The 14,153-nt window shown below is 58.1% G+C and overlaps 1 protein-coding gene across 2 annotated transcripts in view; it reads right to left on the bottom strand.

Annotated features, from left to right (window-relative positions):
* Positions 1-12,960, bottom strand: part of CD247 (CD247 molecule) — a 65,562-nt gene extending 52,602 nt beyond the window's left edge. For both annotated transcript variants that reach the window (XM_079761180.1, XM_079761181.1), the window contains exon 1: positions 12,851-12,960. In XM_079761180.1, the coding sequence (XP_079617306.1) occupies positions 12,851-12,908 (58 nt within the window). In that variant the 5' untranslated portion in view covers positions 12,909-12,960. The remainder of the gene's footprint in view (positions 1-12,850) is intronic.
* Positions 12,961-14,153: the final 1,193 nt, after the last annotated feature.

Below are 14,153 nucleotides of genomic sequence, written 5' to 3'. Positions count from 1 at the left end.
CCGCTCAGAGCGCCCCCAGTCACCACGCACCAGCACCAGCGGTGCCAGCAGGAGAGCCGGCTGCCGGGCGCAGTGATCCTGGGGTCCTGGGGGGCGTGAGGCAAGGCTGTCTGACCTGCCACCTGCCACAGAGACCCCGATCCAGCCCCTCTCCCTGCAGCCGTCTGATTGGTGGGCTCAGCACAGCGAGGCCCCGGGGAGGACCGGCATCAGGGACTCTGGGTCAAACCCGGGCAGCACCAGTGACTAGTGACAGGTTCTGAGGCAAATCTCCTGCTCAGAGCTTAGGTTTTCCACCAAAAATGGAGTCCTGATGCTGCCCTCACTGGGTTGGCATAAGACTGAATGAGCTCTGAGATGGGACCGTGTGTGGAAATACCGGTGGTCTTCTCCCCAAAAGAACTATTTTCCAGCAGCAGGACAGACGCAGTGTGCCTTGTGGTCAACACGGCCACCCTCTCCCACGGCACGAGCTCGCCTGCGGGAGCAAAGGGACCGCGGGAATTACATCCTTTTCAGGGACATCCTCTTCCTACACCTCCCTGGCCCTTCCTGCCTCCTGGTCCCCCCCCCCCCCCCTCTCTCTCTCTCACACACACACACACACACACACACACACACACACACACACTTGCACCTGCAAAGAACATCAAGGCCACCCCTAGTCCTGGCTTGTACACCTGTTGTGTAAACAAGAAGGTCCCACAGGGATTAAACTTATTCTGAACGCAAACGCACTCACACGGCCTTTCTCTGTAAGACCAGGCTGGCCCCCGGGTCTCAGAGGCTCCCGGGTGCCAGGGCCTCGTGCTCCCCGCAAGGAGAACGTGCTCGGAGCATTCAGCCCAGACCGGCCTGGGAGCACCCTCCTCAGCTGGCCCCCCGCAGCTGTGACCTGGAAACCTTGTTCTTCGTCACCAGCCCAGGAGACTGCAGAGGAGGAGGGGCCAGCAGCTGCCGCTTCCCCTCCCCCACAGGGCCCTCTGCCCCGCAGAGCTGCTGCCCTGCCTTCTCAGGGCTCCTGGGCCCGCGGAGCAGGGGACGGGGGTGTGGAGCCCACAGGGGCACAGTCTGAGCCCAGAACCAGCCCTGCTGCGCGAATCACCGCTCAGATTCATTTCGAGATCGCAGAATGTGCTGGCGGCGATTTTCTAAAGGGCAACCCTGGTGTTCCCGAGCTGGAGGGCCCTCCCGCTGATACACTTATTCCACCCTCAGCAGCAGGGAGGGGACAGGGCACCCGGGCCGGGCACCAGGGCAGGAGGGGACAGGGCACCCGGGCTGGGCACCAGGGCGGGGAGGGGACAGGGCGCCCAGGCCGGGCACCAGGGCAGGGAGGGGACAGGGCACCCAGGCTGGGCACCAGGGCAGGGAGGGGACAGGGCGCCCAGGCCGGGCACCAGGGTGGGGAGGGGACAGGGCACCCAGGCCGGGCACCAGGGCAGGGAGGGGACAGGGCACCCAGGCCGGGCACCAGGGCGGGGAGGGGACAGGGCGCCCAGGCCGGGCACCAGGGTGGGGAGGGGACAGGGCACCCAGGCCGGGCACCAGGGCGGGGAGGGGACAGGGCACCCAGGCCGGGCACCAGGGCAGCCGGGCTCTGGGTAACAATGCCCTCTTGGCTGGAAGTGTCCTCCCTCTATGAGGCCAAGCACATTATTGATGCTGACACGTCTCTTCCCTTTTGTCTCCGAGCCATGTCCTGGGGACAGCACTGTGCAAACCAAACAAACAGCCACTGGCTGTAGAGGCCACTTTGCCAGATGGTGCCGGGAAAGTGGAGAGTGTGATCTTAGATAACAATTAAAATGTTGACTCAAAGCACGGTTTCTGCGAGAAGCCTTTCCAGGGCGCCAGGGCGCCTGCACCTGGATGTGTGCCCCGCGGGGCGGCTGTGAGAGTGAGGCTGGGCTCCTCCAGCCGCAGACCCTGCGGCAAGGGCGGCTCCCCGGCAGCTGGCCCAGGAAGCGCCGGGAGGTGTTGGGGTGGCATGGTGTCCCGTACAAACGGGAGTCCCGAGCCCAGGACCTGCGAAGGCGCCTGCCCTGGGTCAGGGTTTGCAGGTGATCCCGCAAGACGGGTCCTCAGGGTGAGCCCCACCCAATCTGCTGTGTCCTTGTGTAAGGGGCGAGGTTGGACACAGAGACAGATACACACGGGGAGGCCGTGTGAAGATGAGGTGCAGATTGGGGTGATGCTTCTACCAGTCAAGGGGTGCCAGAAACTGCCCGCAGCCACCAGCTGCCCCAGCTGCCCCTAGCAGCCCCCACCTGCCCCCAGCAGCCCCCAGCAGCTGGGGAGAGGCCTGGCGCGCACTGTCCCGCAGAAGGAACCAAACCTGCTGACCCTTGACTTTGGACATCCAGCCTCCAGAGTTGGAGCAAAGAATGACCTGCTTGCAAGCCTCCCAGGCAGGGGCACTTGGTCACAGCTGCCCCAGGAAACCGGGGACAGTGGGTGTGAGGGATGCAGGGAAGGGGGGAATCGATCAAGGGCCTCGCCAGCCATTTCCCCGGAGCTGCCCGGTGCCGGCAAACACCAGGAAACGGGCCAGCGTCTGCAGCTCCACCGCGGGGCAGCGGCCGGGAGGCACAGAGCTGCTCCGGGTTCTGCCCCGGCGTCCACCTGGCGTCCAGCCTGCGGGTGCCCAGGGCAGAGGGGCTGCAGGGCCAGAGACGGCCACGGGGACAGAGGCCTGAGGCCTCCGCTGGAGAGGAGGCGACATCCTCCCGGCTGCAGGGAGGTTCGGTTGCAGAGTTGAACACCTGGGCTATTTGAAAAGGATCCATATCATTGACCCCTCTGTTTTGGGGGACACTCCTGCCCATTGTGCCCCTAAAGGAACCTCCAATCCTGTGCCCGTCCTGATTGCCGTGGGGACATGAGGAGAACAGGAGCCCAGCTCAAAAGGCACACAGCCGAGAAGTCCCCGCCCAGAGCAGCAGCCGTCACCGGGCCTGTGGCACGTGGCTGCCCGCCCAGGCTCCCCGCTTTGCATTAGCTCCCACCTATCCTCACCTTTTCGCATGATGCCCCGTCCCTTCCAGCCCGCCTTCTTAGGACCCCTCTCTTAGAGCTTCTCCGTTTGACCCGCTCAGTATAGTTCTCCACTGAGCCTCTTTCTCAGACTGTATTTTGCAGGCCATTTAGTAGGTGTGTTTTTTGGGGGGCGCGGGGGGGACACAAAACACAAGTGCCAAACGGGATAGAATCCAATTGCACAGCATTGCAATGAGAGACGGTTCTGAGAAGTCCTTCAGCGAAACAACAAACAAAACCTCCCTGAGTCAGTGTTCCAAAATGTCTGCCCTCTTTCTGGGGTGCAGCAATCCGTCTGGCAGATCAGTGGGGCCCAGGGCCTTTGTTATCAACGGCAGAGAACCAGTCCTGTGGGAGCGGCCTCTTTCACCTGGGAAGGGAGGTCCTGTGAGCAGCTGGCCCACGGGCAGGGCAGGGCCAGGCCTGGAGGAGAAGAGGGCCGAGGGTGGGGAGTGAGCTTCCAGGGATGGTGGGGCTCCCAGGAGCCCTGGTTTTCCGAGGTGAGGCATCCTGCTCCCTCCACCGGATCTGCCCTCTGCCAGCCCCCTTCTGTACACGGTAAACAAGCCTCAACCCCACCCCAAGATTATGACCAGCGCCAGGCTCTGATCCCCACCCAGTAGTGTGATTCGTGGGGCCTGGCTCCGGGTTCGAAGCCTGGCTCTGGTTCCTGCCAGCGGGTACCCCTGGGTCCGGTCCCAGCACAGCGCCTGCCGTGTCAGAGCTGGCTCAGAACACACGACGAGGGCATGGCCACGCTCCGAATTGTACTCCTATCTCTGCTAACGCTTCTGACAATGACATGTATTGTCAAAACACATGCTCTGCACTAATGGGAAATCCCTTGATTTTCTCTCCCTGGTGTTAGTCTTCTCTCCCCAACTAGATGACAGGTGTCATTGTTGGAAGCGAGTTTGGATCAGCGAGTCCCTGTCCTGTGGTCACCACGGTCCCAGACAATCTCACCAGACCCGTCCGAGATGCCGTTGAGTTTTCTGTCCCTCCCAATCACGGAGGAGATGCCAGGGGAAGCGGGGACCCCAGGCAGAATTGCATCACGAAAGAAAACCCTTCTAAGCCCTGGGGTTCCCCTCGGGGTCACTGCCAGTGAACGACCCACAGGACACCCAGGGCATGTCTCTCTTTCAGAACATTAACCGTCCTGTTGGTTCTATGAAAATTCAATAACTGGGAGTCCACACTCATGAAAATCACTCAGTGAGGATGCTTGCAAAGCTTGGAACATGTTAACAGCCCCACGTCGATCAGAGAAAATCCCCTAGCGCAGTGGTCAGCAAACCCATTAGTCCGCAGAGCCAAATATCAACAGTACGACGATTGACATTTCTTTTGAGAGCCAAACTTTTTAAACTTAAACTTCTTCTAACGCCACTTCTTCAAAATAGACTCGCCCAGGCCGTGGTATTTTGTGGAAGAGCCACACTCAAGGGACCACAGAGCCGCATGTGGCTCGCGAGCCGCAGTTTGCCGACCACGGCCCCAGAGGCTCCATCTGTTATTCTTGTCCCTGGAGGTGAAGTTCATGGGCAGCGTCCCAGCCCCCACCCCACCTAATCAGGAGGTGGCCAAGGCCACTTGTGATGGGAAACGTGCAATGAGCCTCAGCGGGTTTTAAATGGCGCACACAAATCGAGCCCATGTTCACTTTTTGTATCGCATTATTTTGAATCTGCGTAACTGGACGGTTCATTCCCTGGGACTTGCACCCTCCCTCCGAGAGGAGCTGACACCTCAAAGGGAAGGAAGCGCGGTGACGGGAGAGAGGCCATGACACAGGGTCAGCGTTGCCGGAGAAAGACGTTGGGCTGAAGGACCGGCTCCCGGAGAGAACACACAGCTCTGAGCATCAGACGCCCCTCCCATCCCCCTCCCGTCCCCCCGAAGCGCTGCTCCTGATGAGGGCGCTGCCCACGTGGGAGGACCTGCGTGAGAGCCGCCCTGTGGAGCCGGGACATGGCTGCTGGGCCCTCTCTGTGTCTTGGGTACCCCCCCCCCCCACAGGGGTCCTTCCACCCCATGGTCTCTCTCCACCAACTCAATCTAACCTCCAAATTGGCAATCATCTCAAAATCAGGGGAGGTTAGATTTCTTTTTTCTCTTTCTTCTTTTGCCTTTTTTTTTTTTTTTAACTGAAATCACTCCAGGCTTGAAAGCTGCTAGAAAATGTTCAACCCCCCATTTAAAGATGCCTAAAGAGCCGCATCCTCTCTCCCCCTCGGCCCGGAGAAGCCTTTCTGTGCTCGTCCAAAGGGCTGGTGGGAATTTTCTGGCCTGAAATTGAACCGGGGATCAGGTCGGCTTTAGTCTGAGCCCCTGTGCTTACTTACAGCCCTAGCTAGAAACCAGCAGATGTGTGTGTGTGTTTTTCCCCAAACCAACCAAATCAAGACATTGCCGTAAAAATCAAACACTGCTCTCTAAACCGGAACTGTGGATGGGATGGTCAACAATGCTTTGTTTGCCATGGGCAGGGGGAGCGGCCGCGTTTCTGAAGGGGATGCCACAGGCCAGGTCAGCTGAGACGGACGGGTGAGCGGTGGTGGGGACAATTATTTGACTTTCCGAGCTGTTCTTTTGAAGCCTCTACACTTAATAGAAAGAAAAAGAATAATCCTCTTTGCCAGCCTTTTGTAGCTCCATCTCTATTGTTCCCACTGGAATCCAAAGAAATGGACAAGATTAATTTTGTCCAGACGGCATTTGTGTATTTTATATAGGTCCGGGCTTTGAAGCGTGGATAGTTACGTGGGAGAAAAGGCAAAAAATGTCTCTCTAATCTGAGGAAATCAATCAAAGGGGCCGTCTCTGAAGCTCTCCAGCCTCACGCAGACCGTCCTGGGCGGTGTCTCCCGGTAGGCACTCCTTTGTGGCTAGCTCAGCGTGGAAATCAGCACGGGCTCACAAGTGATGAAAGCCAGACCGGACCGTAAAGAGGCAAGCCTCTCAGCCAATGGAGACTTTTTCAGAAAACCCAGGAGCATGGCCCACCAGGCCAGGGAGGGAGGCTGTCCTGGCTCCGGGCTCTCGGTCACGTGCCGTCCACGGCCTGGTCCACGGCTGGCGGCCAGCCTTCAGGAGAACCGTGTGCTTGATGGGCACACCACAGGGGCCTGGCTTACTCGCCGGTGAGGCGGGTGGCTGACCAGATGCTGTGCATGATCAGATATTCAAGATAATTCCAGGTCTGGCAATGCCGGCTCCCGATGGCCAAAGCTGGTCACCAGGAGCCACGCGACCGGATTGCTACTGTGCTGGTCAACCCCTAAGGATGGCCGCTGTCGGGGGACCGGGTAGGGGTTGGGGAGGTGGTAACATTTTGTGCTGAACCAGGTGTGTGCTGGCCTCCACCATGAGAAGGCCTCGCCATGGGGAACTATTTGCATTGGGTTTTTAGCCCTGAACCCTGAGAACAATAACTTTCCACCTCCTTTTGCCACCTTAACTCCGGAACCAAGGCCAACAGAAGGTCTGGGAGACCCCCACGCATCTGGCTTGAGTGTCAGGGGTAGGCAGGTCTGCACAGGTGGGCGTGGGCACAGAGTCGGATCCTGAGCAGAGGGACCTGGGAGGAAGAAAGACCCACAGAGGGAAGGCAAGGACGGCGGCTCAGCTGGGATGTGGGGGAGCTCCCAGGGGGCCAGGCCCCCCAGCCTGAGACGTCTGCGCCTGTGGCCTCCCAACCTCCCTGACCCTGGAGACTTGAGTCTGGACAGAGGCTTTCTTGTCTCCCTTCGCACAGAATCCGGGATGTGCTCGGGGACACGGCAGCCCCTGTGCACCTGCCCCACTCCCAGCTCTGAGCTGAAGCCACATATGCCCCCCCCCCCCCCCCCAGCCCGCTGCCGCCGCCAGCCTCCGCAACACAGCCACTCGCCGGTGCACACGAAGCGGACGAATTGCAAGCTGAGGCCCATTCCTCCCCAGGGAAAGCTCCCAGATAGACATAGTTATTAACAGCAAAATGGGAAATGTGCGTTTTACCAGATTTAGGGGAAATGTGAGATCAGAACTGTAATAAAATGCGAGAAAAAGCAACTCCATATGAACCACCAAATGTTTCATACTCGGCAGAAAATGTATAGCAAATGAGGCTATTCAGCATCAAAATAATGATGTCTTACACCCCAGACGGAGAGGAGAGTGGTGATCAGTGCTCACCACGGGAGTGCCTTCAGGCGTCCGCTCAGAGCACAGTCATCGGTGGATGACACGGCACGTCGGCCGAGGCCGGCTGGGCCGGCGGCGTAGAAGACTCGAGAGCGTGGACCCTGAACGGGGGTTGTAGAGACTGGTGGGGCCGCATTCTGCCCTCGGGCACATCGACAAGCCTCAAAGCCTCATTTTCTTCACTTGTCAGAAGAGAAACCCCTGACTTTTCTGCCATTGGCCATAGGACGGCGGCGAAGTGTCGGCAGCGCTTGGCAAACAGGAGGGTGACGGTACCAAGAGAGGGCGGCTGGCCTGGGCCGGGACCCTGCCGTCTTTGTTCCAATGCTTTCTATCCAGTTTCCCCCCCTTGAGCCTGAAAATTAGCTGCTGAGTAGCACCGAGCGCAGCAGGCTGGGGAAGTGGACGGGGCGGCGGGGGGAGAGGGTGCAGTTTGGCTGCTTCAGACCACAGCTTGCTTTCTGTCCAAGTCAGAGCTCACCAACAGAGTCGCTGCGGCCTCCATAGACCTGCAGCCCGTGCACAGCGAAAGGAAGAAGCCCGCAGAGGAGGAACTTGGTCCTGTGTCTTTCCCACAGAGGCCCCGCTAGGGAGTAGGAACCAGGGGGTGAGGTGGACACCAGGGAGAAGCCCTGGGCGCTGCAGGAGGGAGTGGGGCTCCCGCTCCGTGTGCTGGGCACCTATGCCGTGGGCGGGGGGGGGGGGTGGGGGGGGCCTAAATGGCCTTTAAAAGTTTGCAATTTCCAGACCACGTGCCATCCATTTGGTAGCGGGAAGGGTGTCCACCCTCTCAGACGAGGAAGGTTTCTGTCCACATTCGCATTGCAATTTAGTGACAAAGGAAGAACAAGGAAGCCGGTGAGGACCAGGTTGCCACGGCATTGCACGGGGAAAGCGACTATCTTTCTCTTTTGCAGGTTGGGAAACTGAGGCACGCATGGCAATGGCTGCTGGGTTTTGAGCACTGTGTGTAGGCACATCCAAGAATGCCTGGAGCCCACGGCACTCTCCTGAGGGCCGCCACCTGACAGAGGAAGCCCGAGGCTCTGAGGGAGGGGGAGCTGCTCATGGCAGGGACAGGCTGGGGACAAAACAGGACTCGGACCCCGATCTTCTGGCCCCGTGGCCTCCTCTCTCCCCCCACCAGGCCCCCTGCTCCAGAGGAGACAGACACCATGCGATGGGCTCAGAGATTTAGAAACAAGCTCTTTCCTCAGCGGGATTGTTGTGCACGGAAGTCTAAAGCGCACTGAGAAACGTCCTTTGAATCCAACCTCTTCACTGTCAGTCCTGGAGAAATTAGCCCAAGGAAACACTTCAAAAGAAAGTGTCAAAGCTTCCTACTTGGAGATTTTTCTGGCAGGGTCAGCCGTAGTAACAAAAATTAGACAGAGCCCAAATGTCCAACAAGAAGGAACGAGTGGAGAACCGCGGGGCTGAGCTATGGATGGTTACAAAGCAGTTAAAGCCACGGTGAAGGCTACACGTGGGAAAGGCCACCATATAAAGAAAAAAGCACACGAGACCATTTTTGTAACAGCAGCTCCTCAAAGGTGTGGACACACTTGTTAAGAATGATGGAATGGAACATGAAGAAGTGAAAGTGAAAAGTTATTGGGCTAGCGTGGTAAGATTATGGATCTTAAAAAGTTTATAATTTCCTCCCAATGATTTTTATGGTATTTTTGTTAAAATTCCTCGAATTAAGACAGGAAAAAAGACCCGTGCTACATGGAGCATTTATTTAGTGACACAGACCAATCTGAAGGTGACGCTTGGCTCTCGTGTGGTTGCTTTTCTTCCCATATTTTGAGGCAATCCAGCAACTGGATAAAATTGAACAATGCGATTTATACTATAACCACACACTCTGTTTTCCTCCTTGGGTCCTCTCATTAGCCTATGAGTTCATCGTTAACAACCTCCTCGGCGGGCCTTCTGTACCGGCTGCTTTGCCCTCATGTTAAAGCCAAGTCTGAAAAATGAACGCCTTTCTTCATTTGTTTGTTCATTTTTGAGATATATTAGTTGAATCGTATGAAATTATGATTTTTGTAGGTCCAGAATAAATAAATATTGGCAATTTCATCTGATCAAAGGAGAACATATTAACATTAAGGTAGGATTTTACCTTAAACCATCCTTACAACTATTTCGAATCATTCTATTTACTCAGTGCTGTCTCCTCCGCCAGTTTAATTTCTCTTTAAAAACCACAGACTTTGATATTCCATTCTCTAGGGTTAGATCCCAACAACGCCACTCCAATGCCCCCCAAACAAGCCTTTAAGCTAATCGAATCACACAGAAACCCCCCGATTTCCTTCCTCCCCCAGCTTTAACCCACTCCACAGACATTTAGGCCCTGACTCTGCTCGGGCGCCGAGCTACGGGCTGGGACACATGGAGGAGGGGGAGGCGTTACTTCCCTCAGGAGCACAATCTGGGGCTTCAGGCGGAAGAGATGGCCGTGGCCGTGGCCGTGGCCATGCAGGGACTTGGTGGCCATTTTGTTTCAACTAACAAGTCAGATGGCCGGCTCGGTCCTTTCTTCACCAAACAGACTGACTACTTGCTCAGACAGACTCCGTCTGCCGTCACGCAGTGTTGGTAAGAACCAGCCGTGGCCCAAGCCGAGAAGTGTATTATGAGCTCGCCCTGCTGTTCGTGCCGCCCAGCAGCGGCCCGCGGGGGCAGCCGGCGGCAGGACGCCCGCAGCGCGTCTGGACAAACTCCCGCAGCGCCTGAGTCTTCCCGAGAAATGGGGGCGCAACGCCTGGGGACTCTTAAAAGTAAAAGCGAACTTCCAATAAAAATTAAATCTATTTTGCCCTATCCGGTTTGGCTCAGTGGATAGAGCATCAGCCTGCGGACTGAAGGGTCCCAGGTTCGATTCCGGTCAAGGGCATTTACCTTGGTTGCGGGCACATCCCCAGTGGGAGGTGTGCAGGAGGCAGCTGATCGATGTTTTTCTCTCTCATCGATGTTTCTAACTCTCTATCCCTCTCCCTTCCTCTCTGTAAAAAATCAATAAAATATATTTTTTAAAAATTAAATCTATTTTTTAAAGACGGAGATGAAAAGAATGTGAAAATAAATACACCACTCAACAGGCGCTTCCCAGGACCGCTTCTGGGGGGATCACGGCTGCAGGGGCGGTCTGGGGCCAGCAGGCCTGAGAATTAGGCCACGGCAGGAAATGGAGCGGCTCACGGGTAAGCAGAGCCCGGCGATGGAGGCTGAATAAACCACTGGCGAAAATGCCGGGGGTGAAAGCCTGGTCCTGGCATCGCTTACAAGCGCCCCTCAAGTCCGGCTCCAAGCAGCTAAGGCAGGGATCTGCTCCTCAAGACACTGCACCTCAACACCAGGCCCTCACCCGCACCCGCACCCGCACCCGCACCGCACCGCACCCGCACCGCACCGCACCCGCACCCGCACCGCACCCGCCCGGCCACCGCTGCAAAGTCTGGGTCCCGCCCTGACCAACGGGGCCAGGGGCCTTGTCTCGCACACCCTCCCCTAACCATGCAGTGTGTCTTTTTCAGGCTTGTTTCCACTTAGGGGGATATCCCTACAGAGCAAGTGTCTTAAGAAATAAAAGTGGGAGGTCATCCTGAGACCCGCCAGAGCTTTCCCGGGTTCCCCGTGGGGCCTGGCTGGGCCGCACGCCCTGTGCGGGTGTGAGCGCGCTCAGAAACCCAAGGGAGATGGGCAAATGCCCGGGGCTGCTTCACAACACAGCGAGAGCACACCAAATCCCGACCGTGGGCTTCCGCTTCCTGTTCCTGGTGCCAGAACAAGGAAACAGCCAAGGGTGATAATTAGCACAACTTCCACGTCCTGCCTGTCTATCATGTATCAGGCACGCTAGTCACTTCCCATGTCACAGCTCTGCGATGAAGGTTCTCCTTACTCTGGAGGGGAGAAAACGGAGGCCCAGAGAGGTTAAGTAACTTGCTTAAGGTTGCACAGACACTGTGACTGGCCTGACTCTGCACCCCATCCAGCTGCTTCCCTGCAAGCTGAGCCGACCAGGAGCCTGGGAGTCTGTTTCCTGAGGCTTGTGCCATGGCCGCACGGCCTCCCCAGACAAAGGACAGAGCCGCACAGACCCCGCGTGCGCCTGGGCCTGCGAGGCGGGCAGTCAGAGGCGCCGAGCATGCGTGCCTGGCACAGGCAGGTGACTTCAGTCCCCACCGGCCGCAGACCCGGTGGTGGGCGGCCTTGGGGACTTTCACCAGGGAGACCTCACGTACAGACCGGGTCATTATTTCTTTGATCCGAATGACCTGGGCGTTCCCGAGGAAACGCAAATGGACAGGTCCTGGTGAAGTGGATGTTTTAAGGGGGTCGGGGTGAGTCACTTCACTGAGCAGAGAGGAGAGACCTGAGGTCGGATTCGGCGAGGAGCCTGCCCTCGGGCGGCAGGGGGTGTGGAACCTCGGAGTCTCCAGTCCCTCCTGCAGGGCCTCGGGCTCCGTGATGCACTTTGCCAGGAGCCCGTCTGTGTGTCTGTGTGTCTGTGTGTCTGTGCGGAGCTGAACGCTCACGTCCCCGGCCGGTGCACTGAGAGAGGGTGGGGAGGTCCCTCCGGCTCCCGCTTGGCGGGTGTGCAAGGGGCCGTGCCCCATCTTGTGTGCCGGGCGGGGCTTTGTTTTCTGCTTGTGGCGCCCCCAGCGCCCCAGCTTTTCTTGTCCCTTCTAAGCCCCCTTTGCCCGACCTCCCCGTGGCCCGAGAGGCAAGTCCAGCGGTGACGAATCTCCCAGCAGCGCTGGGTCCCCGCCCGCCAGGACGGCTGCTCCGGGCGCACCGGGGTGCCCTCACCCGCAGCTCCGAGTGACTCATGCCCACCCAGGCCTTTCTGAGAAGGGCTGCGATCTTACAGAAAACCCGCCATGGCTCAGCCCTCGAAACCCTGAGCCGGAAGTGCCAGGCCTCCCTGCCTCTGGGGGAGGCAAGGGTGTTTGTCCCTCGTGGTGGTGGCTGAGCATGTCTCCTCCCGTCCCCGCGTCCTGCCCGCGGGCCTGGCCTTCCGGGCGCAGCTGGAGAGCGGCCTGTGGGGTGAGCCCTGAGCCTAGCGTGGGGGTGTCACGGGGAGCGCCGGCCGCGGGGTGCAGAGCTGAGCCCCACGGAAGGCCGGTCCCTCCTCCGTGAGCCCCAGTTAGTGCCCGGACCGTCGAGGTGGCTCACCCTGCCTCCGGCCGCCGACATGCGCTCTGTTTGGCGAAGGAAGCAGGACAGGGACAGGGACCGAGCCAGCAAGGGGGTCAACGAAGACGCAGAAACTAGAACCACGTCGCAGCACGAAGCCTGGCCTGGCCGGCGCTTCCCGATGCCACCAGCTTCGGCTCGACGCTGGGCCTGCGACCGGGCTCCCTGCGTCCTTCCCTGCCTGACCCCGGGAGAAGTCCGCACCTTGGGCAGGTGTGAGTGGAAGCCGTGAAGCCGCTACGGCAGCTGGGCCCCCTTCCCCCCCGCCCCCCCCCCCCCCCCGGCTCCGCTGCCCATTGTTTTCGGAAGGACAGGGTGTGGAGGAGACGCCGGGTCCTCGCCAGCCCCTGTGGTCCCCCACACAGTCACAGACTTTCTCAAAGTGCCTTGCCACCGATGTCGGCCTTACCTGTCACCGGGAGCTGGGCCTGCAGGATGGCCGCGATGACAAGCGCCTCCCACTTCATGCTGTCCGTCCCGGGATGTGCTGGGATGCAGGGGCCGGGCAGCCGGGCAGGACGCGCAGACAAAGGGAGTGTGTGCTGGCGACTGGGGCGGCCTGCTCAGGAAGTGGGGGACGAGGCCTCTGAGAGGCAGGCACCTGCCAGCAGCCAGGCTCACACCCCCTCGGCTCACAGGCAGGAAGCGCTGGAGGTTTGAGGGTTTGGGGTGTGTGTCTGCCTGCTGCCTGCCTGCCTGCCTGCCTGCCTGCCTGAGTTTTGCTCTTTCTCTCATTTAGCCATTGTTTCATTTTCCTTCCCCAACCCCCTAATTTTGGTCTCATGTTCATCTAATTCCTACCTTGATTGGTGACGTCGGTCGGATGCATGGAGGAGCACGCCGTTTCCCTAGACTTGAAGTGATGGTGGTGGGTGAGACAAGGGCTCTACTTCAGAGTCAGGCTGAATGGGGAGACAGACTGCCTGCCCATTCACGCCGTCTCTGCTACCTGCTTGCTGTGTGGCTTTGAGTAAGTCACTCAACATCTCTGGGCTTCGGTGTCCTTATCTATAAAGGACACTGATGGAGTAGGTGTGAGCTTGCAGTTCTGAACTTGGCCTGAATTTGGAGCTTTCATACATGCTGGTGGGAGTGTAAAATGGCACAGCCATCTTGGACAACAGTTTGGCGGGTTCTTAAAAAGTTAAACATACATTCTCCGTATGATCCAGCCACCCACTCCTAAGTATCTACGCAAGACAAAAAGAAATATATAACCATAGGAAGACTTTACATAAATAGTCACAGCAGCCCTGGCCAGTTTGGCTCAGTGGATAGAGTGTAGGCCTGCGGACTGAAGGGTCCTGGGTTCGATTCTGGTCAAGGGCACATGCCTGGGTTGCAGGCTCGATCCCCAGTAGGAGGTGTGCAGGAGGCAGCTGATGAATGATTTTCTCTCATCATTGATGTTTCTAACTCTCTCTCCCTTTCTTTCTGAAATCAATTTATATATGTAAAAGCCTAAGTGACCGTTCTACCAGTAGCTATGATGTGCACTGACCACCAGGGGCAGATGCTCAATGCACAGGCATGGAAACATGGAACAGACTGATGAATCTCAGAGGGAAGGGGGAAAGGGGGAGGGCAGGAAGAGATTAACCAAAGATCTTATATGCACTCTAGAGGCCCTGTGCATGGATTCGTGCACCGGTGGGGTCGTCCCTCAGCCTGGCCTGTGGTGATCGGGCCGAATCTGTGCACCGGGCTTCTAA

This window comes from Cnephaeus nilssonii, assembly GCF_951640355.1.
Source record: "Cnephaeus nilssonii genome assembly, chromosome: 21".
Taxonomy (NCBI): domain Eukaryota; kingdom Metazoa; phylum Chordata; class Mammalia; order Chiroptera; family Vespertilionidae; genus Cnephaeus; species Cnephaeus nilssonii.
Note: the sequence above shows the minus strand (reverse complement) of the source record. Positions and strands in the feature narration are given on the sequence as shown.